Source organism: Bos grunniens, chromosome 18, assembly GCF_055505025.1.
Source record: "Bos grunniens cultivar Pamir isolate PY7600 chromosome 18, Bosgru_T2T1.0, whole genome shotgun sequence".
NCBI classification, from domain to species: Eukaryota; Metazoa; Chordata; class Mammalia; order Artiodactyla; family Bovidae; genus Bos; species Bos grunniens.
Genome location: NC_141182.1, coordinates 47,189,290 through 47,214,677, shown reverse-complemented (window position 1 = coordinate 47,214,677; position 25,388 = coordinate 47,189,290). Strand labels below are relative to the sequence as shown.

Genomic DNA, 25,388 nt, shown 5'->3' with positions numbered 1-25,388 from the left:
CCAGAGATCAAATTGCCAACATCCGCTGGATCATGGAAAAAGCAAGAGAGTTCCAGAAAAACATCTATTTCTGCTTTCTTGACTATGCCAAAGCCTTTGACTGTGTGGATCACAATAAACTGTGGAAAATTCTGAAAGAGATGGGAATACCAGACCACCTGATCTGCCTCTTGAGAAATTTGTATGCAGGTCAGGAAGCAACAATTAGAACTGGACATGCAACAACAGACTGGTTCCAAATAGGAAAAGGAGTACGTCAAGGCTGTATATTGTCACCGTGTTTATTTAATTTATATGCAGAGTACATCATGAGAAATGCTGGACTGGAAGAAACACAAGCTGGAATCAAGATTGCCGGGAGAAATATCAATAACCTCAGATATGCAGATGATACCACCCTTATGGCAGCAAGTGAAGAGGAACTAAAAAGCCTCTTGATGAAGGTGAAAGTGGAGAGTGAAAAAGTTGGCTTAAAGCTCAACATTCAGAAAACGAAGATCATGGCATCCGGTCCCATCACTTCATGGGAAATAGATGGGGAAACAGTGGAAACAGTGTCAGACTTTATTTTGGGGCGCTCCAAAATCACTGCAGATGGTGACTGCAGCCATGAAATTAAAAGACGCTTACTCCTTGGAAGGAAAGTTATGACCAACCTAGATAGCATATTCAAAAGCAGAGACATTACTTTGCCAACAAAGGTTCGTCTAGTCAAGGCTATGGTTTTTCCTGTGGTCATGTATGGATGTGAGAGTTGGACTGTGAAGAAAGCTGAGCGCTGAAGAATTGATGCTTTTGAACTGTGGTGTTGGAGAAGACTCTTGAGAGTCCCTTGGACTGCAAGGAGATCCAATCAGTCCATTTCTGAAGGAGATCAGCCCTGGGGTTTCTTTGGAAGGAATGATGCTAAAGCTCAAACTCCAGTACTTTGGCCACCTCATGCGAAGAGTTGACTCATTGGAAAAGACTCTGATGCTGGGAGGGATTGGGGGCAGGAGGAGAAGGGGACGACAGAGGATGAGATGGCTGGATGGCATCACTGACTCAATGGACATGAGTCTGGGTGAACTCCAGGAGTTGGTGATGGACAGGGAGGCCTGGCGTGCTGCGATTCATGGGGTCGCAAAGAGTCACATAGGACTGAGCGACTGATCTGATCTGATCTGATAGCAGCTGAACAACAGCAATTTAAAAAAATAATAAAAATGGAAAACATGGAAGAAAATGTGAAAGGCAGTGTCAGAAATTCTAATGCCTAACAGAAATTCTAGAAGGCGAAACCAATAATAAGGAAGAAAAGGGAATTTTTAGAAAAAGAGAAAAAAAGCAGATAAAAAATTTTCTTGGGGGTGAAAAAAGACACAAATTTTCAAGTAAAAATTATAAAAGCTAATATTTAAAGTACTCTTTCTTTTCCTAGGCCTACTTTTGAAAATTGTACATGCATTAATTATTTCTCAGAACAATCTCTTTGTGTCAGTACTATTTTGATCCTGTGACAGACACAGAAACCCAAAGAGGTGAAGCAACCTGTCCAAAGTCACATAGCAATTAGTAGAGGAGGCAGAATGCAAACCTGCTTTCTTTGTTAATAAAACTTTTTATTTTGACGTATCAAACAGAAAAGTTGCAAAAACAGCACAAAGAATTTCTGTATACCCTTCACATAGATTTTATAAATGCTAACATTTACCACATTTATTTTACAATCCTATTTTTGCCTGAACAATTGGAATTTTATTCAGAAAAGTCGGTTGCACACATAAGGCTGCTGCTAAGTAAAGGCCAGTTGTAGAACATTGCTTGAATTGCATTTTTCTGTGATTTCCTGACGATTAAATTCTGGTATGCCCTTTGTGAAGAATATCACAGGAGTTGCTCTGTTCTCCTGCATTATAACAGGAGGTACAGGATATCATTTTGTACCACAGTGGTTATGTTAACTTTGATTACTGGTTAAGGTGCTGTCTGCCAGGTTTCTTTACTGTAAAATTACTACTTTCCCCTTTGTAATCAATATTTGTGGAGACAGACTTTAAAATGGTCTCAAATTCTATTTTCTCATCAAATTTTCACTCACTAGTTTGGCATACATTGCTGATTTTTTCCTTAATTTTATTTATTTCTTTTCTGGCTGCACTGGGTCTTTGTTGCTGTGCAGGCTTTCCTCTAGCTGTGGCAAGCGAGGGGCTACTCTCTAGTTGCGGGGCATGAGCTTCTCATTGCAGTGGCTTCTCTTGTTGGGGAGCATGGGCTCTATGGCGTGCAAGCTTCAGTAGTTGTGGCACATGGGCTCAGTGTTTGCGGCTTCCAGGCTCTAGAGCACAGGCTCAATAAGTTGTGGCGCATGGGCTTAGTCGCATGTGCGATCTTCCTGGACCAGGGATCAAATCTGTGTCCCCTGCACTGGCAGGTGGATTCTTTCACCACTGAGCCACCAGGGAAGCCCCAACATTGATGATTCTTAGCAGAATCAATGATTACTGTGATGGCTGACTGATGGTGATTTTCTAATTTCACCAGGCCTTCTATTAATACATTAGTAAGTTGGCATGCTACTATTAAATGTATTATAGTCACTGGGTTAGTCAATGATTTTACTCCATCTGCTACTATCATGACCTATTTTGATGCTCAGATTGTCCAGATTTGGCCAGTGAGAACTTCTTGAAATACTGTGATTTTCTGACATATTTCATCCATTTTTTGAGCACTTCCCTACTTTCTACTTCCACAGAATGTTCCAACCACATCTTATGTTTTCTCTGCTCAGACTTTTATGCTGTTTCTCCAAGGAGTCCTTGTTCCTTGGATCTGGGTGCTGGATATTCTCATTGCTACAAAGTGTAATTGCTTCTATGTCCTTTCTGCTAGAGGGACATACATACACACATTCCTAATGTATTTCTAAATTTATTTTTTTTAAACATCTCTTTAAAAAGTGATACTCCCAATTGCGATCCAACACCACAGGATTCATTCTAGCCTCCTCCTCTCCATATTTAACTCCCTTCTCCAGCAACAATAAATTTGGCTCCTATTTATTTACTCCCATAATACTTTTTTGCCTGATTCTAGAATGCCTGAATTAGTTTCAGAATTACTAATCTATATAGCTGTGTAAACCAATCTACTAACTAGAGTTAATTATTTGTTTACGGGTTCTTTTTGCTCTGTTTGTAGCCTGAGGAAATACAGTCAAATTGTCTTCAAAAGTTGCTTGCCTGTCTTTTTTCCCCATTTAGTATGAAGGAAACATTTGTTTTTGCTTATGTTCCAACTTAAGGTCTCTCTTCTGTGATTCACTTAAAAAAACTTAACTATAGTTGATTTATAATATTGTGTTAGTTTTAGGTGTACAGCAAAGTGATTCAATTATTTATATATATATATTTTTTTCAGATTACTTTTCATTAGAGGTTATTACAAGATATTGAATACAGTTCCATGTGCTATACAGCAAATCCTTATCTATTTTATATATAATGGTACACACCTGTTAGTCCCATACTCTTTATTACTCCCTACTTTCCCCTTTGGTTGTTACTAACTTTTAAAATTTGCAAAACATTCATATGGTCCCCAAAGTAAACAAACAAACAAACACACACACACACACAAAAAGAATGTGTCAATTCCCTATCCCCTCATGTACGAAAATTCCCTGTGTATTTAGGTCTATATATGGAATTCTGTTCTATTTCACTGGTCTGTTCATGCATGAGTACCAGTGTTTCAATTATAGGGACTTTTTCAGCATTTTTCATTCTCCCTGGACTAGTATCCCCTTTGAATCTTTTCTTTTGCAGTGTTAGTCAGGCTATTCTTACATAAAACCTGTATTGCTACCACTATGGGTACTTTATACACTTCGGATGAAAAGATTAACTTAATTGTTCCCCTTCAGTAATTCTCTTTCCCAGTATATTTTCTCTTCGTGACCCTTATCAATATCTGAAGTTTTATAAGTTAGGTACTCACTGGTTGTCTGCTTTCCAGATTTTCTTGGAGATTGGGGATCTTGTAATAAACAATGTAAAAACATGCTCAACTCCTTATTTACCAAGAAAATACTAAAGCACATACTAGAAATGGGGCTGTAAGGTTGAAGGGGTTGTAAACTGGCACTACAATGATATTCTCTCTCCTTTTTTTTTTTTTTGATGTGGACCATTTTTAAAGTCTTTACTAAATTTGTTACAATACTGCTCTTTTTTATGTTTTGGTTTTTTGGCTGCAAGCATGTAAGATCCTGGCTACTAGGGATCAAACTCACACTTCCTGCATTGGAAGGTGAAGTCTTAACCCCTGGACTGTCAGGTAAGTTCCCCAGCGTTCTCTTCTATGGTAATATCTAGTGAGGATGAGAGTGAACATAACCTGTGACTTACCAATCTCAGAGAAAACCTTGCTTATGAATAGCAAGAAACATATATCCAATAAGATATTTTTCAGTGATAAATTATATATAACCTAAATATTGACCAATAAAAGGCCTAAATACATATTGTGTATTTAGAATAGGGCTAGGAGTTTCCAATTCTACTGAAAAGCACCATGTTAAATCCAAAATAAAGCAAGCAGCTGTTTGGACAGCATGCTGTGAGTTGCTTTCCTCACCAGATAACCATACACCTGCCATAATGCTGACATTTCCATCCCTGAAGCCTCTCTTTTTTGGTGAGGGCAACATCTGCCAAAGTGGAATTACATCTACAATAGGTATTGGGAATGGGAGTTCTATACTGAAGTATGAAATACATTGCATTAGATAAAATAAAACACTTCATAGTCTTTTGATAGGCACTTAATGTGATTTTTTTCCCCCTCAAGAAATACAAAATACAGCACTCTCATGCTTTGGCCACCTGATGCGAAGAGCTGACTCATTGGAAAAGACCTGGATGCTGGCAAAGATTAAAGGCAGGAGAAGAGGACGACAGAGGACGAGATGGCTGGATGGCATCACCGACTCAAGGGACATGAGTTTGAGCAAGCTCCCGGAGATGGTGAAGGACAGGGAGACCTGGCATGCTGCAGTCCATGGGGTTGCAGAGTCGGATATGACTGAGCGACTGAACTACATGCTTATTAGACCACAAAATCATTTTCTGTAAGAACCATTAAGTAGCAGTGTTTTGTGGAACATACTTTAAGAAATTTTGAGTTAATACACTGTGCCCAAAACACTTCTGTTAACAAGAAAATGTTACCAGAGAGAAACACACTGACTTGTTAGAAAAACCTAATTTTATTATAGCACCTAAAACACTTGTGTTACATTTTTGTGTAAACACTGTGCACTGTCTACAAATTAAAAGCATTTTGAAATCATGAGTAGGAGAGATTTGCTATTCTAAACGATGAATGATTATTCAGTGACATCTAGCCAGTCTGCCCACTTTAAGCAAAATGTACTTAGAGGTACAAGTCAATATAAGAGTGGCATTAGTTTGACTGAAAGTAAAATAAATCTCTTTATTATGGCACTACTCATTTTCTCCTGTTGAAGGTATTAATTTTTAAGTATTGAATGCCTGTTTTTCATTCCTTAATGAGGCTAACACAACAAAAAGAAGAGAAGCAATCTAAAAGATAACTGGGGCTGGATCATGTCATTTCCCCCAACACTGTCACATTGCTCAAGTTAGAAAATCTAAAATCTGGATGCCTAACTAAATCACAAAAGGTCAGGCCCCAGGTATTCCTGGTAAGCCATTTTATGGTTTATAATTGTTTTATTAGACTACTGAGTTCAATTTACTTACCTCTTTTTGGAATGTATCCATGTATCTCAAATGATACTGGTCTAGATTTTGCTTTTTAGGAGTTATCCTCATCTAATTTTATTATTGGGATATTTGCCTTGTAGAATGATTCTGAAAAATTTTGTTAGAGATTATCTGTTTTTAAAACTTTCTTGCCTGCAAAACTGTTGACCCTAGTTTTTAAAAAAACAAGAGCATAACTATATTTATTTTCCCTCGCCTACAGATCTCTTACATTATAAAACCTATGTTACAAAATCTATAAATTATAAATTGTTTAAAATATAAAATAAATAAAATATAAAGTAGGTTGTTCAGGTTTTCTATAGGATCTTGAGTCAACTTTGATCATTTAGGTTTCTCTAAATAGTTCATTCTCCTTATTTTTATACATAATGAAATATATGTATATTATAGTACATTCATGAACTTAAAAACTTTTAAATCTCTTTGATATATGTAGCTATTCACAATTCCCATACATAGAGCTGTAACTGAATCATCTTTTTCCCCTCAATAATAACTGTTGATTCTATATTAATGGTCTTTTCAAGGAGAATATTCTTGGATAAAATCTACTAGTTTCTTATTCTATTTATACTTTTAAAAAATTGTATTTTTACCTTTATTGTATGAATTACTTCCTGCTATTTACCTTAATTTAAAAAAAATTGTTTTCTGGGAATTCCCCAACAGTCCAGTTTTAGGACTTCTAGGGTTAGGGGAATCCTAATCCCTGGTGGGGGAACTAAGATTGCACAACCCATGCAGGGTGGCCAAAAAAAAATTTTTTTTCTGGATTCAGCTAAATGCTTTTTTTTCAGTACATTTATCAACTTCCTGCTCGACAGGCACAGTAGGTATGGTAACAGAGTGCTGAACTAATTCTCAAGGCAGGTTTTCTAAATGCATCAAGGTTACTATTTTTCTACCAAGTAGTGTTTTAGTGACTTCCCACAAATTTTTACCTGGAGGTATCAAATTATCATTTATCATGAATAGTTTAAAATTTCAGATTTTCTACTTAAACAAACACTTTATTATGGAAATTTTTAAAAATATGCAAAGGTAGTAAGAATAGGACAATGAACCCTATGTTCCCATTATTCAAGCTTCAACAATTAGCAACACTTTGCTGATCTTATTTCATCTATCCTTTCCACTTTTCACTTTTCTTCAGTATTAAAAGCAAATCATACACGACATAATTTTACTTTTGAATACTTCAGTATGGATCTCTAATGCATAAGGATTTGTACACACACCCAAACCCATGCCATCATCATGTCTAACAAATGAATTCTTGTTGTTGTTTAGTTACTAAGTCATATCTGACTCTTTTGCAACCCCATGGACTGCAGCCTGCTAGGCTCCTCTGTGCATGGGATTTTCCACAAGAATTTTGGAATGGGTGGCCATTTCCTTCTCCAGTGGATCTTCCTGACCCAAGGATTGAACCCGTGTCTCCTACATTGCAGGAGGATTATTTACTACTGAGCCACCTGGGAAACCCAACAAATGAATAAAAATCATTTAATACCCATCCTAGGTTTACCTTTTCACAATAATTTTTTTTTTAATTTGCTTGTCAGAATCAGGATTGTATTGAATTTATTTTCTTATTTTCTGTATTCTCAATGTTGGCATTTAGAGACTTGATCTTGGAGCAACTATCCCTTCTAGAGATAGCAAATTCCTTGACAAATGGCTCCCCTGTGAGCATGCTTTGATATACAAACCAACGAATCCAAAGTTGAAACCCCTTTACCAAACATCTCCTTTAGCAAACTCTCAGACACCAAGCCAATATTCTTCCTGTTCTGAATCACCAGAGCCAAGTACTGGACAACTAAGGACCACCGGCTGTAGCTCTGAGTCCACAAAATTATTCAATCTATCTAGTCCTAAACTTGCTCAGTGTACCTACCTGGCATCACATCACCCATTCCTTCCTGGGAAAACTCAAGTAAAGTTTCTGAGTCATGCGCTGCCCTTTCCTGCCTTCTGCCTCCTAACAGGACTAGCTGCTTCTTCCATGTGGTCCTATATGCATGCGGTGCTTCCTGTTAGTAGAAACCTCTGCCAATAAGCTTCTTCCTTCATGATAATCATTTCCATGTCTTCATATCTTACCATACCAGATTAAAGCAAATCCTGGCTACATTTTAATACAAGCAACTCAATACATTGCATACACTGTATTCAATTAACATATCTCTTAACTCTCTTTTAATTTGTAAAATTGTTTTTATTGTCTTATCATATATTGGTTAAGAAAGTAGGCCTTTTATTTTGTTGAATTTCCCACATTGTGGATTTGGCTGTTAGTTTTGTGTCATTAATTTGTTCATTTATTTCTCAAGTTTCCTGAAAACTGGTAGGTTTAGAGACCAAATTACACTTCTGAATCAATATTTTGGACAAGAATATGCCACAGGTAGTATTGCATCCATTGCATTGCATCAAGAAGCAATTAGTTATGCTGATTTAGAGATGTTACTATTGATTACTGGGTTGTCATTCTGCCCCATCCATTAAAATCTTCCTATAATCTTTCACCAAATGGTTTTCATACCCACTGATATCAACAAGATCCATAAGTAAAAAGTGTGATTGCTTGGATCTATCATTCCTTTGACCTTTATTAGCTAGAATTTTCTAATAATAAAGAACTTTCCTTCACCAACTTCTGGTTGTCTTATCTAGTCCATAAAGGAAATATATAGTTCATAAAGGAAAGGCAAGATAAGTGCTCCATTTTCCTTGTTTATTAATAAATGCCCTAATGTGTTCTGTAACTGATCAATGCATTTGATCAGAAAAAAAAAAAAAGAAGCTAGCAAAGGCTATAGCAATCACAACAAAAGGACACAGGATCCAAGCTGAGGGAATCCCCACTGGCTGAAGATAATATTAATTTGAGCATTTTTTAAAAAGGCCTCAATGGATTTTTTAAAAGTGATACCGGATTTAGAGGTGATTTTTAATTTCCAAAGTTTCTTTTTATCTTATCCTTTAATACTTTATTTAATTGAAGTATAGTTGATTTATAATACTGTGTTAGTTTTAGGTGTACAGCACAGTGATTCAGTTTTATATATATGTATATATATATATATATACACACATGAGTATATATATACAGTGTATTATATTCACATATATAGTGAATATATACTTTTTAAAAATTACTTTCCATTATAGGTTATTATAAGATATTGAATGCAGTTCCCACTGCTATACAGTAAATCCTTGTTGTTCACCTATTATATATGGTAGTGTGTATCTGTTAATCCCATACTTCTGATTTATCCCTCCATTTCCCTTTTAATAACCATGCTTGTTTTCTATGTCTGTCTGTTTCTGTTTTGTAAGTAAGTTTATTTGTACTATTTTTAGTTTCCACATATAAATGATACAATATTTGTTTTTCTTTGTCTGACTTACTTCACTTAGTATGATAATCTCTAGGTCCATCCAACCTTCGTCAATTTTAAATCAAATTTATACTGAGACAGAGAACATACGATTGTAGAATATCTTCTCTTTTTTGCTTGTTTGGTTTTTTTCAGCCATGCCACATAGCATGTAGTTCCCTGACTACAGATGGAACTTGTTTCCCCTACAGTGAAAGTGCAGAGTCTTAACCGCTGGACCACCAGGTGAGTCCCTAGAATATCTTCTTTTTTATGAACAAATTGAAAAAGAACTTACTTTCAAGTATTTTAGCAAGAATAAGTTGGGACTTGCCTGGTGGTCGAGTGGCTAAGACTCTACACTCACAATGCAATTGGCCTGGGTTTGATCCCTGGTTAGGGAACTAGATCCCACATGCCACAACAAGAGCTCACATACTGCAACTAAGAACTAGGTTAGCCAAATAAATAAAAAATATTTAAAAAATGAATAAGTTATCTGACATTCAATAACTGATGAGTGTTGATAGAAGGCATTTCTATATTCATTGTGCTCATAGTCTTTCATATGGATTTTCAAGACAGTAACATAATAAAACAAAATTTAGTAGATTAAAATAACAACCATTGTATCTCATGATTGTGTGGGTCAAGAATTTGGGTAGGGGCTCAGCTGGTCAATTGTTTTTGTTCTACATGGCATCAACTGAGGTCACCAGTAGGAACTCAGCTGATGGCTGGTCTGGAGCATCCAAACTGTTTACTCAAATATCTGGCGTTTTCGTGGGCATATCTGGAAGACGGCACAGCAGAGTGCCTCTCCTTCTTTATGTAGTCTCAGGGCCTCTTCATGTGGTGTCTTCAGCAGAGTATCCAGACTTTTTAACGTAACAGTTTAAGGTCTCAACTTGAGAGAGTATTCCAAGAGATGAGGTAAAATCTACCAGTAAAATCTGGGTCCAGAAACTAGCACAGCAGTACTTCTACTATTCTACTGCTCAAAGCAGTCAGTTGACCCAGATTCATAGGGAAAGCATGTGGATTTTACTTCTTGACAGATGGAGTGTCAAATAATTTGCAGCAATTTTTACTCTGCCACAGTATTATAATTTTACAAATGAACAAATTATAGTATGGAGCAGTTAAGCATCTTGTTCAGTATAACACAAGTAGGAAAGTGATGGGCTAGAGATGACGATAAATGTCTTCCCCACATTTGTTATATTAATGAGTTTGTAGAATGAATGGAAAGATTCTCAGATCTGAGTGATGGTGGAATACATTAAATTAACACATTCTGTTAATGATATAAACCCCCTTATGCCAAGTCAGGTGCATGAATGAAGCAAAAGGGACTAATTACTACATTCACAGACTGTTCTACAACACAGGACTGACAAAGCATTCTCATATTTTTACATTATGAATTTTCAGATGATGGGTAAGGTGTGAATGTTGTCTAAAGGCCTTCTTACATTCCTTACATTCATAGGGTTTCTCACCAGAATGAATTCTCAGATGTTGAATAAGAGATGAATTAAGTCTAAAGGCTTTCCTACATTCCTTACATTCAAAAGGTTTTTCACCAGTATGAATGCTCTGATGTAGAGTAAGTTTTTGGCGCAATCTAAAGGCCTTCCCACATTCCTTACATTTATAGGGTTTCTCACCAATATGAATACTCTGATGTTGTGTAAGTTGTGAGAGTAGTCTAAAGGCCTTCCCGCATTCCTTACAGTCATAGGGTTTAACACCAATATGAATACTCTGGTGTGAAATAAGTTGTGAGTAACGACTAAAGGCCTTCCAGCATTCCTTACATTCATAAGGTTTCTCACCAGTATGAATTCTGTGATGAAGAATAAGATGATAACCACGACTAAAAGTCTTTCCACATTCCTTACATTCATAGGGCTTCTCACCAGTATGAATTCTCTGATGGAGTGTCAGTTGTTGTCGTACTCTAAAGGCCTTCCCACATTCTTTACATTCATAGGGTTTCTCCCCAGTATGAAGTTTGTGATGTACTCTAAGGCCAGACCCACACAAAAAGGCCTTCCCACATTCTTTACATTCATAGAGTTTGTCAGCAATATTAAGCTTCTGATGTCGAGTAAGATGTGCATACTGCCTAAAGGCTTTCCCACATTCTGTACATACATACGGTTTCTCACCAGTATGAATCCTCTGATGGAGAGTAAGTTGTCCACGAACTCTGAAGGCCTTCCCACATTCTTTACATACATAGGGTTTCTCACCAATATGAATTTTCTGATGTACTCTAAGTTCTGGGCCACACATGAAAGATTCCCCACATTCCTTACATTCATAGAGTTTTTCACCAGAATGAAGTCTCTGATGTCGAGTAAGATGTGCCGTCTGTCTAAATGCCATCCCACATTCCTTACATTCATAAGGTTTCTCACCAGTATGAATTCGGTGATGAAATGTAAGTTGTTGGCGGACTCTAAAGGCCTTCCCACATTCCTTACATTCATAGGGTTTCTCAACATAATGAATTCTCTGACGTGAGGAAAGAGATGAGCGTTTTTGGTAAGGGGACATTTTTTGAGATGTGATTTTCACTTGGTTGAAATATTCCTCTTGTCCTTCAAATCTTCTTTTGGACTCCCAATCATTTTTTAAAATGAAGCTCTTAAGGCCATGGTTTTTAATTCTTTGCATAATTTTCCACTGGGATAAGTTTATTTCATAAATGTCATTTTCTGAAGATAACTTCTTGATCTCATAGTTGGTCTCTAAATCTGAAAGAAAACAAGAGAGCAAACACATGGTTTTTCTTTTTCTAAAAGAAGTAAATCTGGACTTCCCTGGTAGTCCAGTGGTTAAGAATCCACCTGCCAATGCAGGGGACATGGGTACAATCACTGGTCTGGGAACTAAGATCCTGCAAGTCACAGGGCCACTAAGCTGATGTGCCACAACTACTCAGCCTGTGCTCTAGGGACTGCAAGCTGCAACTACTGAGCCTGTGTGTTGCAGCTACTAAAGCCCATGCGCCTAGAGCCTGTGCTCTGCAATAAGAGAAGCCACCACAATTGTAGCCCACTCAATGCAATGAAGAACAGCCCCCTACTCGCTGCAACTAGAGAAAGCCCCCACACAGCAATGAAGACCTAGCGCAGCAAAAAATAATTAATTTTAAAAAATATATAAACTGCAGCAGGTAATATTTTTAAAAAAGAAGTAAAATTTCTCTTGTAGAAATAAAAGACAACCAAAGTACTACCCAATGAAATTCTAAAAATTGCTACACAATTTGGAAAAAAAACAAAAAAACAAAAGGCAACACCAGTAAAATCAAAGTTCATGTAGGAAAGTAGGATTGGTGATTAAGCAAACATTTTAAATCTGTGGTTCTCATATTGAGACCATGAATCAGAATCACAAGGGAGTTTTTTACAAATATTATCATTTAGAAACCCCATGGATCAGATTCTACAGTCCTAGACAGTAATATATTTAATATTCCCCTCAGGATCATTCTGATGGAGAAAGATTAAAAATTCATACTTAAATTTTTTCAACAATTTCTCTTTATTCTTAGAATAAAATCAAACTTGTTGTTAAAAGACCTCTGCTTACCTATAATACATCACCTCAAACCACTGTTCTCTTTACTGCTACCAGGAGAAGCCACAACCCACTTCAGTATTCTTGCCTGGAGAATCCCATGGACAGAGGAGCCTGACAAGCTACAGTCCATGGGCTTGCAAAGAGCTGGACATGACTTAAGCAACTGAGCACACATGTACACACAGGCAACTTTTCAGATCTTAGAACATATTCCCACTTACTTTCAGTGTATTTTTCAGTCTGCTCTATTTCCCAAAATCTTCTGTTTGGGCTATTTGCATGGCTGACCCCTTCTCACTCTGAGGTCTTAGATTAAGTCACTCTAAGGCTGACTCTACTGACAGCATCTAAAGCTATGTCCTTATTACACAGTTGACCCTTGAAAAACATGGGTTTGAACTGCACAGGTCCACTTATACATGAACTTTTTTCAATAAATATACAAACATGTATGTGTAGAATATTGTGTACAAGACTTGTATTGAAGTGGATAGGCTATCCTTACATAGGCATAAGGTGAGTGATATTTAATACAAAATTAATGTGTTAGCTTTCTTACTGTTTTATAACTTTGTTTTCAAAGAATCACATTACTGTACACAGTGCTTCTCTCTCTTGTAATTAGAGAAACCGTATATCAGCCTACCATCACAGGTAAGTGGTTTTGTAAAAAATGTTTTCAATACATTTTATGAATATGATGGTAATACTATATGCCATAAGTTTTATGCTGATTCATTCATTACTGTATAGGCTAGGCCACTATTAAGCATTCATATCAATTATACTAGACTACCATAAAGCAATCATATTGCTGCTTCTTCATTATTGATGCATGAGTTATTATATCTGTAAATAAATATTAATTTTTTCACATTATCTTTTCATTTTAGATGTCCAGTGTTAGTAATACATTAATACCTACTGTGTTTTATATCATATAAGACAATATTGATGTAGGTTCTGACAGACAATTTATCTTATAAACAAACAACATAAACCTTTGGTATCAATAAATATAGTACAGCACTGTAAATGTATTTTCCTTTATTATTTTCTTAATATTTTCTTTTCTCAAGCTAATCTTATAAGAATATAGTATATAATATATATAACATATAAAATATGTGTTAATCAACTCTTATTGGTAAGGCTTTTGATCAACAGTAAGCTATTGGTAGTTCAGTGTGCTGCTGCTGCTGCTAAGTCACTTCAGCCATGTCCAACTCTGTGCGACCCCATAGACGGCAGCCCACCAGGCTCCCCCATCCCTGGGATTCTCCAGGCAAGAACATTAGAGTGGGTTGCCATTTCCTTCTCCAGTACATGAAAGTGAAAAGTGAAAGTGAAGTCGCTCAGTTGTGCCCAACTCTTAGCGACCCTATGGACTGCAGCCTACCAGGCTTCTCTGCCCGTGGGATTTTCCAGGCAAGAGTACTGGAGTGGGGTGCCATTGCCTTCTCCATGGGGGTAGTCAAAAGTTATATGTAGATTTTTGCCTATGCTGGGGGTCAATATCCTAAACCTTGGGTTGTTCATACATATATATCAACATAGATCTTCTGGCGCTTACTCACCTGGACATTGTCTTCTTCCCTTCCTCACTACTTTCCAGGGCTCTTTTCCTTGTTCTAATAAGGAAATCACATCTGGTTTAGAAATGAAACATCCTGGACAGAAGGAAAGAAATATAAGGTGACATGGAATAATAATAAATTCAAAATTACTTTCATTCAGTCTTGGTTAAATTTTTAATACACTATACGTCAAATTGTAATTGATAAAGCCTTTAGAACAAAGAAAAATCAGATGATTAAAAAATATGTTAAAATTACATAAGAAATGGAGCTTATAGAGGAAAGAAAAAGGTCTTATTTTAATTTATATTCACACAAGTACTCCTTTTCTTGAAAGCAATAGTGGTTGAGAGACTGTCCTGGTTCAATCTTGCCTCTGCCATATCCCCATAGTGTGACCTTGGACAAGTTATTTCTATGCTTTATTTTCCTCACCTATAAAATAGGGATAATTATAGTACCTATCTTACATGAATGTTCACATTGCCTAGAATATATACTAAGTGGTATATCTATTTTATTAGTTATTATTTATCACTGTTATCTTAATAAGAGAAAAAAGAAGTTTCCTGAGGCATTTACTCTTTTTTTTCCTTGGGATATCCATACAACATTAAACACAATGTTCTTGGATTTTTAACTTTCAGTCATACAAGTAGGTAGAAGCGAATATGTTTATTAACAAAAAGAAAAAAGTCTGAACTATAAATAAATCCAGTTGATACAACTTACTGTTTAAAAAATTATATCTTCTTCTGATAGCCAGAGAAAAGCTAAGATACTAGTTCTAGCTATTTGGGGCTTCCCACGTGGCTCAGTGGTAAAGAATTACCTGTCAAGCAGGAGATGTGCAGGAGACATGGGTTCAGTCTCTGGGGCAGGAAGATTCCCTGCAGAAGGAAATGGCAACCCACTCCAGTATTCTTGCCTGGGAAATCCCATGGATAGAGGAGCCTGGTGGGCTGCAGTCCATGGGGTCACAAAGAGTCGGACAGAGACTTAGTGACTAAACAACTATAGAAATTCACAGAAGGATGGGGAAGATGAATATGCTTAATGAGCGTGCTCATTTCCAAACAAAAAGCTCAAACCATTCCCTTGAGAAAAGGGAGCAGATACGTAGTTTCTTAAAAAGTACTTCTAAAATTTCCAAAGAAGAAAGCTGATAGTACAGAGAACAGAGACTAAATTTCTAAAGGCAGATAAGCTTACCCAATGAGACCAAATTGCTGTAGTTCTCCAACATTACATCTCTATACAAATCCCTCTGTTCCAAATTCAGGAATTCCCACTCTTCCAGAGAGAAGTCGATGGACACATCACTGAACACCACTGATTCCTGAAATGACGAACCATATAATACAACTGAAATTAAATAAAATTTGTTTTAAGATGGAAAGAGGGAAAAAAATGAAAGAGATACTGCTGGAAACCAATCAAGCAAACAGGTTTGGGCTAGAAACCTGTAACACTGAGTTAGGAAATGAGAGTGCCTGCAGCAGAATGCCTATGGGTCCCTGACCAACTGTGTTTCTACAGATAAAGCCTTTTATATACTCTGGCATATCTTAACTACCCAAACACATATGGGAAAGGAAAAAAATTTTCTAATTAAATGAAATACTCTATATAAGCCTTCTGCCTGTTCTATGTCTCCCTCACAAATTCTCGAGAAATGTGTTCTTATACCCTTTCCTCTTAAAGAACAGATTGTTGCTTTAAAAAAAAAGATGGTTTTATCCTTTTTTTAAAAAAATTATGTATTTATTTTTGGCTACACTGGGTCTTCAGCATGGTACATGGGCTTTTTCTAGTTGTAGTGCAAGGGCATCTCTTTGTGGTGGCTTCCCTTGTTGCAGAGAACAGGCTTTACAGCACACGGCCTCAGTAGCTGTGGTGCACTGGCTTTGCTGCCCTACGGCATGTGGGTTCTTCCAAGACCAGGGATCAAACCAGTGTCCCCTGCGTCGCAAGACAGATTCTTAACCAATGGACCACCAGGGAAGCCCCGAGAACAGATTTTTTTTTTAAGTTTTCCTGGTAATTCCAGTTAGAAAAGGATCTGAATACAATTAAAGAATTTCCTCCAAGGTCATCATTGAATCAGATCATATGCATTTACCCAGTTATGACAAATTCTTTAATGAACTTAAAATTGGGTGTATGCAATGGATATGTGAGACCTAATTATTATATACTCCAATATTTTTGTCTATGCAAAATTTTTAAGGTCCTCCTCAATTCTGAGGGGGAATTGAGGCCTGCATGTGCCTGCATGATCTTCTTTTCTGTCATTTTCCATCCCTCATTGTATGCATTCCATGTTCCTAAGTTAGAGGATAATGTAGATTCTGGATACCAATAATCCAGAAATACAAAGATGTCATTCTAGACTAGCTCATCCTGTTCTAATACAAATGATGTACAGCTCTTAGGGATTTCCAGAGAAGATACTTAATGTCTCTGCATACTAGACCCAACCATAACCCTACCTAGTCCTAAAAGCTACACAAAACAAGAGGAGATCTCAGCATATACTGAAGCTGAGGTCATATGTGCATGCTCAGTCACTCATTTGTGTCTGACTCTGCAATCCTTTGGACTGTAGCCCACCAGACTCCTCTGTCCATGGGATTTTCCCAAATAAGAATACTGGAGGGGGTTGCCATTTCCTCCTTCAGGGGATCTTCCTGACCCAGGGACTGAATGGCAGGCAGATTCTTTACCACTGAGCCATCAGGGAAACCCTAGGTGCTAAGGTCAACCAACAGCAAATCTTTCCTAATTACAAAACTCAAGTTTGGAAAAATTTAGTTTTCCTATGAGCAATCAAATCAGCCCACGCTCTCTCAACTACTCAAAAGAGATGGCCAAACATCTCCTTAAAGGGACTTCATTTCTGCTTCATTGCAGTTTTTAGCAGAAGACTGAGCACATATAAGAGATGCTGAGGGACTTCCCTAGTGGTCCAGCAGCTTAGATTCCATGCTCCATGCAGGGGGCCTGGGTTTGATCCCTGCTCAGAGAATTAGATCCCACATGCTGCAACTAAAGGTCTCATGTGCTACAACTAAGACCCAGCACAGCCAAAGAAATAATACTTTAAAAAAAGAGGGATGCTGAATGATTTGTTCTATGAATACGTGAACAATAACTGGAAAAAAAGAGGACTCACAAGAAGGGCACTGTCCTATTTATTTGGCCTCATCTCTCATTGGATTTTGAGGAAATGGGTCCTTAGATGGGGCTCTGATAAGTACGAAGTTTCAGGATACATAAAAGTTCATAGGACCTTAATTTCCACAAGGTGAAAGAAACCGCAACTTACATGGGCCATGGTTTAGAAATTCAAGAACTGGTCAGTCCTCTTTGGGGTTTACTTCCCTGGAGAAGCAGAGTTCACAGAGGCCAGAGCTAAGGGGAGGGGAGAAAAAGGAGGCCATGAGATAAGATAGGCCTCAGAACTCTCAAAATGACTCAATTTAATACATTCTTTTTCTTCTCTGGACCTCCCCATCACACACACACACACACACACACACACAGAGGGAGATTTGAGGGAGTATGGACAAATCTAATCCCAACTTGTACATTTCAAGGGACCACATCATCTAAACCAGAATCTCTTCCAAAGTTTCACAAATCTGCTTAAATAGATACAAAGAGAGAAATTCATAGGATCATCTCTAGCAGCCATTTGGTTCAGTTCAGTCGCTTAGTCATATCCAAAACTTTGTAACCCCACGGACTGCAGCACACCAGGTTTCCCTGTCCATCACCAACTTCCAGAGCCCACTAAAACTCACGTCCATCATGTCAGTGATGCCATCCAACCATCTCATCCTCTGTCGTCCCCTTTTCCTCCCGCCTTCAATCTTTCCCAGCATCAGGGTCTTTTCCAATTGACAAACTACTGCACTGGCAGCCCTGCCTGCCTGCTATCAGAACAATAACTTCCAGAATCCACTGGGCTCATCACTATTTTCTTTTTTTTTTTTTAGAAGGGGTGCTGGGGGGCTGCTCCCCTTTTATTAGTGACAGGTTTCTCTCAAGGGAGTGTAGCACCCCTCTCATCACTATTTTCAATCAGAATCATCTACATTGCTTCCTGTGTGACTTCATTTGTCATTCTCTTTCTTACAACCTAGGGTGAAAAGGTGTGGATTCATTTTCTCAGCAGTTACATAATAGCATATCTATGTATCAAGAATTTTCACAAGGAAATGAAGTAAAGGCATCCAAATTGGAAAGGAAGAATAAAACTACCTCTATTTGTCAACAAAATATTATATATAGAAAATCCTAAAGACGCTACCAAAAACTGCTAGAACTAATAAAAGAATTCAGTAAAGCTGCAGGCTACAAAATTAACATATAAAAGTCAGTTGTGAGACTTCCTTGGTGGTCCAGTGGTTAAGAATCCACCTGCCAATGCAGGGGTGGTTCAATCCCTGGTCCGGGAAGATTGCACTTGCCATGGGGCAACTAAGCCTGTGTGCCACAACTACCAAAGCCCACATGCCCATGTTCCACAACAAAAGAAATCACTGCGGTAAGCCCATGTACGACAACTAGAGAGTAGCCCCCACTTGCCACAACTAGGGAAAGCCTGAACACAGCAGTGAAGACCCAGCACAGTCAAAAATAAATAAATTAAAAAAAAAATCCATTCTGTATTTCTACTAATAATGAACTATAAGAAAGACAAACTAAGAAATAATCACATTTATAATTTTATGAAAAGATAAAATAACTAGGAATATATTTAACCATGGAGGTTAGAGACCTATACACTAAAAACTCTAAGACACTGGTAAAAGAAACTGAAGATAACACAAATAAAAAGATATTCTATGCTCACAGATTATAAGAAAATTGTTAAAATGTCCATACTACCCAGAATAATCTATAGATTAAATGCAACCTCTTATCAAAATTCCACTGGACTATTCTGTGGAATAAGAACAAACAACCCTAAAATCTACATGGAACAACAAAAGCCCCAAAACAGCCAAAGCAATCTTGAGAAAAAACAAAGCTGGAGGTATCCTGCTTCCTGATTTTAAACTATATTACAAATGACCCAATCAAAAAATGGGCCAAAGAACTAAATAGACATTTCTCCAAAGAAGACATACAGATGGCTAACAAACACATGAAAAGATGCTCAACATTATCAGAGAAATGCAAATCAAAACCACTATGAGGTACCATTTCATGCCAGTCAGAATGGCTGCGATCCAAAAGTCTACAAGCAATAAATGCTGGAGAGGGTGTGGAGAAAAGGGAACCCTCTTACACTGCTGGTGGGAATGCAAACTAGTACAGCCACTATGGAGAACAGTGTGGAGATTCCTTAAAAAACTGGAAATAGAACTGCCTTATGATCCAGCAATCCCACTGCTGGGCATACACACCGAGGAAACCAGAAGGGAAAGAGACACGTGTACCCCAATGTTCATCGCAGCACTGTTTATAATAGCCAGGACATGGAAGCAACCTAGATGTCCATCAGCAGATGAATGGATAAGAAAGCTGTGGTACATATACACAATGGAATATTACTCAGCCATTAAAAAGAATACATTTGAATCAGTTCTAATGAGGTGGATGAAACTGGAGCCTATTATACAGAGTGAAGTAAGCCAGAAAAAAAAACATCAATACAGTATACTAACACATATATATGGAATTTAGAAAGATGGTAACAATAACCCTGTGTACGAGACAGCAAAAGAGACACTGATGTATAGAACAGTCTTATGGACTCTGTTGGAGAGGGAGAGGGTGGGGAGATTTGGGAGAATGGCATTGAAACATGTATAATATCATGTATGAAACGAGTTGCCAGTCCAGGTTTGATGCACAATACTGGATGCTTGGGGCTGGTGCACTGGGACGACCCAGAGGGACGGTATGGGGAGGGAGGAGGGAGGAGGGTTCAGGATGGGGAACACATGTATACCTGTGGCAGATTCATTTCGATATTTGGCAAAACTAATACAATATTGTAAAGTTTAAAAATAAAATAAAATTAAAAAAATAAATAAGTAAATAAACTATATTATAAAGCAATAGTAATCAAAACAATATGATATTGGCACCCCCCCCAAAACTAGACATATAGGTTGATGGAATAGAATAGGCAGCTCAGAAACACACAGAGAGATATATGCAAGGAAGTTCTTCAAAGAATAATTTATAATAAAAAGAATACCAAACTATAGTCAACAAGCTAAATACATTATGTTCCATTATATGATAGCATACTATACAATTATTAATAATAATGATACTGGTTCATATTAATTAATGAAGAAAGTTATCTATGATAAACTGCCAAGTACATTAAGCAGACTAAACAGAACATGTACAATGTTGGGAGGTGACTGACTCTCATAGGTTTTATTGGCTGGATCCAGGATGCGAATCTAATCTCTGACAGTTATCAACCAGGAAGGAGGCTTTGGACATGTTACTTAATTTTCAGTGCCTCTGCTTCCTCACAGACAAACTGGAGAATAATAACAGTATCTATCTTATAGGGTTGTTGTTAACTGTTAATATAATAAAGAACTTAAAATGGCTTATTATAAACAATGAATAAAATGAAAAACATGACATGTCCATTCTATTTGTTAAATAAAATCATCTTTAATACTTTTCATTGCAATTTAAATTTTTTGATAAATTATCTTTAATAATACCAGAATACCCTTTTTTTCTTTACTAGTAAATTTTTTTGAGATTTTTCACAACTGCTTTTTCTTAGAGTATCAGTTAAGTTTAGAACTAGGTTTAAGAATGTTATTTTTCTTAAGTAACAGTATTAGAAAACATGGATTTCTCCACAATCCTAAAACGTGTAAATTCTCACAAGGGGAAGTATCTGCCACATGGATATATGCACACAGGCACTGAAAGTGTTAGTCACTCAGCTGTGTCCGATCTTTGCGACCCCGTGGACTGTAGCCCTGCCAGGCTCCTCTGTCCATGTGACTGTCCAGGCAAGAATACTGGAGTGGGTTGCCTTTCACTTCTCCAGGGGATCTTCCCGGCCCAGGGAATGAACCTGGATCTCCTGCATTGTAGGCAGACCCTTTACAGTCTGAGTAACTAGGGGAGCACCTACAGGCACTAGGGACGGGATATCAAGTTAAGGTACAGATCATACTGAGGAGAAGGAAGCAAATGTTCCCAGGTCCTAAAAAATAAAAATGCATCTCACAGAACAAAAGGAAACACCCACTAGCCTCGACCTTGACTTCTAGGTGGGCAACAGCAATTCGTTTCTCCTCGTCAACACAGCCCTTCTCTTAGTTTGACAAGATGGGGGAAGAAGGGAATCTTAAGACAGGCCTTTTTCAGAGCCCAGCTCATCCAGGATGAATAGGGCAAGCCATGACCACATATGTCCCCACCACCCACCACCCACCATGCCCGGAGTGAAGTGAAGTCGCTCAGTCGTGTCCGACTCTTTGCGACCCCATGGACAGTAGCCTACCAGGCTCCGCGGTCCATGGGATTTTCCAGGCAAAAATACTGGAGTGGGTTGCCATTTCCTTCTCCAGGGGCTCTTCCCAACCCAGGGATCGAACCCGGGTCTCCTGCATTGCAGACAGACGCTTTACCGTCTGAGCCAAGTGTAAAAATACTAACCCTTCCGAGGATTAGAGAAAAGCCAGGGTAACGGGTGTGCTGGACTGGAATCGAACTTTAGAGAGGAATTCTGCAGTTCTGAAACCTACAGTTGGAAGGTTTGGACCTGTCTGCGAAAGCGTAGGTGGGTGGGTCAGTGAGTGAGTGTCCGTCCGGGCGCGCCCGCCCGAGGATGCAGTGTGGCGGGGTATGTGGGTGTGTGCGTGTGTGTCCGCGCGCGCCCGCCCGATGATGTAGTGCGGCGGGGATACTCCCAGGAGCCAACCTGGGGGCACGTTCAGTTCTAACATTCTTATCCCAAGATGGTTCAAGCCTTTTCGCTGGGAGTCTTTTCTCTGGATCTCAAATATCTGACGGGGGGCCATTACTCTAAGGCTGATAGAAAATTTCAGCTGTGACTCTGGGGTCGGAGTCACACAGTCCACCTCAACCTCCGGTCACACAAGAGGCTCTGAACCCGATTAAGTCACACAAACGCAAATCTACTAGTTCCGGCCTCACAACTGCACAGTCCCGATGACACACCCCGGTTCAGTCACGCCCACAAACATCAGCACACCGTTATACCACCGCGGTTCTCACGCACACTCGCGGCTTGAGGTGCAGGGTTTCAGACACTTCGAGGTGCTGCAGCGCTTACCTTCCCTATCCTCATTCCCGGGCCGCAAAGGCTTTCCTACCGATGGCCGGAACAAACGTTCTGAGCCAGAACTGGTCACCTGGGACGCCGAACCCCTCTCACGGTGATGCTAGTGGAAGAGAGGGCGAGACAGCTCCGGTCAGTACCCAGCCCCGGGGCCTAACGGGCCGCGCGCAGAGGTTGTTGGGAGCTCCGGCAGCACGCACTGAGTGCGCAGGCGCGGTGGAGCCCCAGAGGGCGGGGCCTCAGTAAGTGAGCTGATTTGAGTGAGAAGTGTCATGTCGATGGAGCCGGAGAGCCGGTTGGTACCCAGCGAGGGTGGGGTTCTCAGCTCTTTGTCCTGAGGAAGTCGCGGCAGGGCTTGGAGCTGGGCCGGGACGAACGACTGGCACAATAAAGGGGGATGATGTGCGTGCATAAATAGAAATCTCCGTGGGGCAAACCAAGGAGGTCTGTGACCGAGGACCGCGCTTGTGTATCTATCTTTGGAGTAGTTCTGGATGCGATTTTTTCATTGAATGTGACTTGTGTTTGAGATGGAGCGACTGCGGGGATTGGAATGCGGCTTAAAGAAGATTTTAGGACTGGAATTGTGTCGAGTGGTGTGGGACTAAGAATGTGGGGACCTGTGATAGTGGGACTTACTGTGAGAGTGCCTGAGGTTGCATTTCTGTGCACGTGTCTGTAATGTGACTCGGTTTTGATAGATTTGTTTCTCTTGGGCCTTCTTTACAGACCGTGGATGTGAGTCATTCAATGTGTGTCTGAGAAACGACATGCCTGATTATGTGGTCAGTGTGTGTGCTTCTGGTATGTTCTTGCAGGATTGTGAGGAGGTGGCTGTCTGCATGATTGGATGTGACCAACAGCCTCATTCTTCTCAGCTCTGAAATAAATGTCGCATCTTCAAGGAGCATCAGCTTCACTGAAGGATTTTTCTGGGAAATTATTTTATATTTAATCAGGTTTATTAGGGAGAAAAATGCAAATAAGCATTACCTATTTTACAGTATATCCCACTTACACAGAGTGTTTAAAAGTAACTTGAAATAATTCTTTTCCTGTGCCATCAATAAATTCTGTAATTAATTATAACCCAGCAAATATATAAAAATCCATAAGCAAGAGAAAAAGGAGTGAAAAAGGAAAGCTCCATTTTATAGGAGGATGCCAGCTAATAAGTTTGTTTTACAAGACTGTGAACTCTGCTTCAAACACATTTACAATATTTAGTTTTGATGAGGATTTTGTATAGCATGGTGTCTTTAAGTTCATTTTATTGCCTTCTCTCATGTCACCTATCACCTGCAGTTAGGGAAGATAGTGACATTGTTAAAATGAACACATCTTCATGACATGAAGGCTAGCCATTGGTGGGGTAATATTTTAACACAGTTTATCAGGCAATACTGAGTTTTCTTTGAAATCAGTCTCTGATTTTTTTCCTTAGGCTTAATGTTTGCCTTGCCTGATGGTGACCAGCTAGCAGAGCCTCTCTTCTTTAAAGAGCCTTGACACTCACCGTGTCACTTGCATTGGTGGAAAAAAGGTACCCAGGGAATAGGTTTTCCAAAGCAGGGCAATAGGTGGGTGGATGAGTAATTACAAAAGACATGCTGGCAGCTTGTATGCATTCTCAAATGCATTTCTACTGGGGTGAGGGCTTAAAGCCTGTGTGGTTTCTGGGTCCTTATCCAGGGAGTTGTTGTTCAGTAGCTAAGTCGTGTCTGACTCTGCGACCCCATGGACTACAGCACGCCAGGCTTCCTTGTTATCCTTATCCATCAGAGGGCAGACAGAAAAAGTAAGAACTACAATCCCATGGCCTCCAGAAAGAAAATCACAATCACAGAAAACTAACCAAAATGATCACATGGATCACAGCCTTGTGTAACTCAATGAAACTATAAGCCAAGCCATACCATGCAGGACCACCCAAGATGGATGGGTCATGGTGGAGAGTTCTGACAAAATGTGGTCCACTGAAGAAGGGGATGGCAAACCACTTCGGTATTCTTGCTTTGAGAACTCCATGAACAGTATGAAAAGGCAAAAAGATATGACACTGGAAGATTGTTGGGAAGCGTAGTGCAAAATAGCTGTAAAAGGAGAAAGTCCTTGGGAAAATGGCGAAGGGCGAAAAGTACTCGGCTTTGCACTGCGGACAGAAAAACATCTCCTGCCTTTGGTTATGCTCGGTGCCAAGAGTTAATAATAAATAGGGATGTTACTTGAGAGAGCAGGTTATGGGATAAGCCCATGAGTCATTTAGAGCACGCTGTCCTTGAAATGTTTTTACTGATTATGTGTTAACTCCACATGCGCTCTGCTGGCCGTATACTTTAAGCTCTTTGTTCCTGCTTCTATAAAAAAGCTTGACTACAGAAATAAACTTGTCATTCCTTGCAAGAGACTGTCTGAGTGTCATTCTTTCAGGTTCGTCACTTCCAAGTCCCGGGGAAAAAATCCCCAACAGAAGATGAGCTTCCCAGGTCTGTAGGTGTCTAGGGAGGGAGACACTGATCACTCCTTACATATAGATTGCCCAGTCCAACCTTATATTTGCTTACTAAGGAGTTCTGCTCCCAATTCCAGTGTCCGGGTGTATGTGTGGGTTGAGTTCCCCACACCACCAAGCGGTTTTCAGACACCAGGTGGGTGTCTGCAATTTGACTGAATTCTGATTCTGTGTACCTGGAGATAGTGTCAGATTTCAGAGGTTAAGGACTCA

At 39.0% G+C, this 25,388-nt stretch overlaps 1 protein-coding gene and 1 long non-coding RNA gene across 5 annotated transcripts; one reads left to right on the top strand and one right to left on the bottom strand.

The window, feature by feature from the left end:
• Positions 1-5,232: 5,232 nt before the first annotated feature.
• On the bottom strand, positions 5,233-22,994 carry LOC147353722 (uncharacterized). 4 transcript variants are annotated; one of them, XM_086352064.1, is made up of 6 exons: positions 22,658-22,832; positions 17,687-17,772; positions 15,571-15,697; positions 15,191-15,320; positions 14,359-14,451; positions 7,996-11,949 (listed from the first exon to the last, which is right to left on the bottom strand). In XM_086352064.1, exon 6 carries the CDS (start codon positions 11,867-11,869, stop codon positions 10,592-10,594), a length of 1,278 nt encoding a protein of 425 aa, XP_086208190.1. In that variant the 5' UTR covers positions 11,870-11,949; positions 14,359-14,451; positions 15,191-15,320; positions 15,571-15,697; positions 17,687-17,772; positions 22,658-22,832; the 3' UTR covers positions 7,996-10,591. The 4 variants fall into 4 exon arrangements, with proteins under 4 accessions (XP_086208189.1, XP_086208188.1, XP_086208190.1 ...); XM_086352063.1 differs by lacking the exon at positions 15,191-15,320 and having other exon boundaries at positions 5,233-11,949; positions 22,658-22,994; XM_086352065.1 differs by lacking the exon at positions 17,687-17,772 and having other exon boundaries at positions 22,658-22,811.
• On the top strand, positions 22,869-25,066 carry LOC147353721 (uncharacterized). Its single transcript, XR_015145890.1, has 2 exons — positions 22,869-22,958; positions 24,108-25,066. It is a non-coding gene; the product is annotated as an uncharacterized LOC147353721 (long non-coding RNA).
• Positions 25,067-25,388: the final 322 nt, after the last annotated feature.

What these genes read in the sequence shown, in the direction of transcription:
- LOC147353722 (XM_086352062.1), bottom strand. An exon ending in CAGCAATTTGGTCTCATTGG is followed by an intron (nt 14,452 to 15,570) that starts GTAAGCTTATCT and finishes CCTTCTGTCCAG; the next exon opens with GATGTTTCATTTCTAAACCA. An exon ending in GGGAAGAAGACAATGTCCAG is followed by an intron (nt 11,950 to 14,358) that starts GTGAGTAAGCGC and finishes GTTTTCTTTCAG; the next exon opens with ATTTAGAGACCAACTATGAG.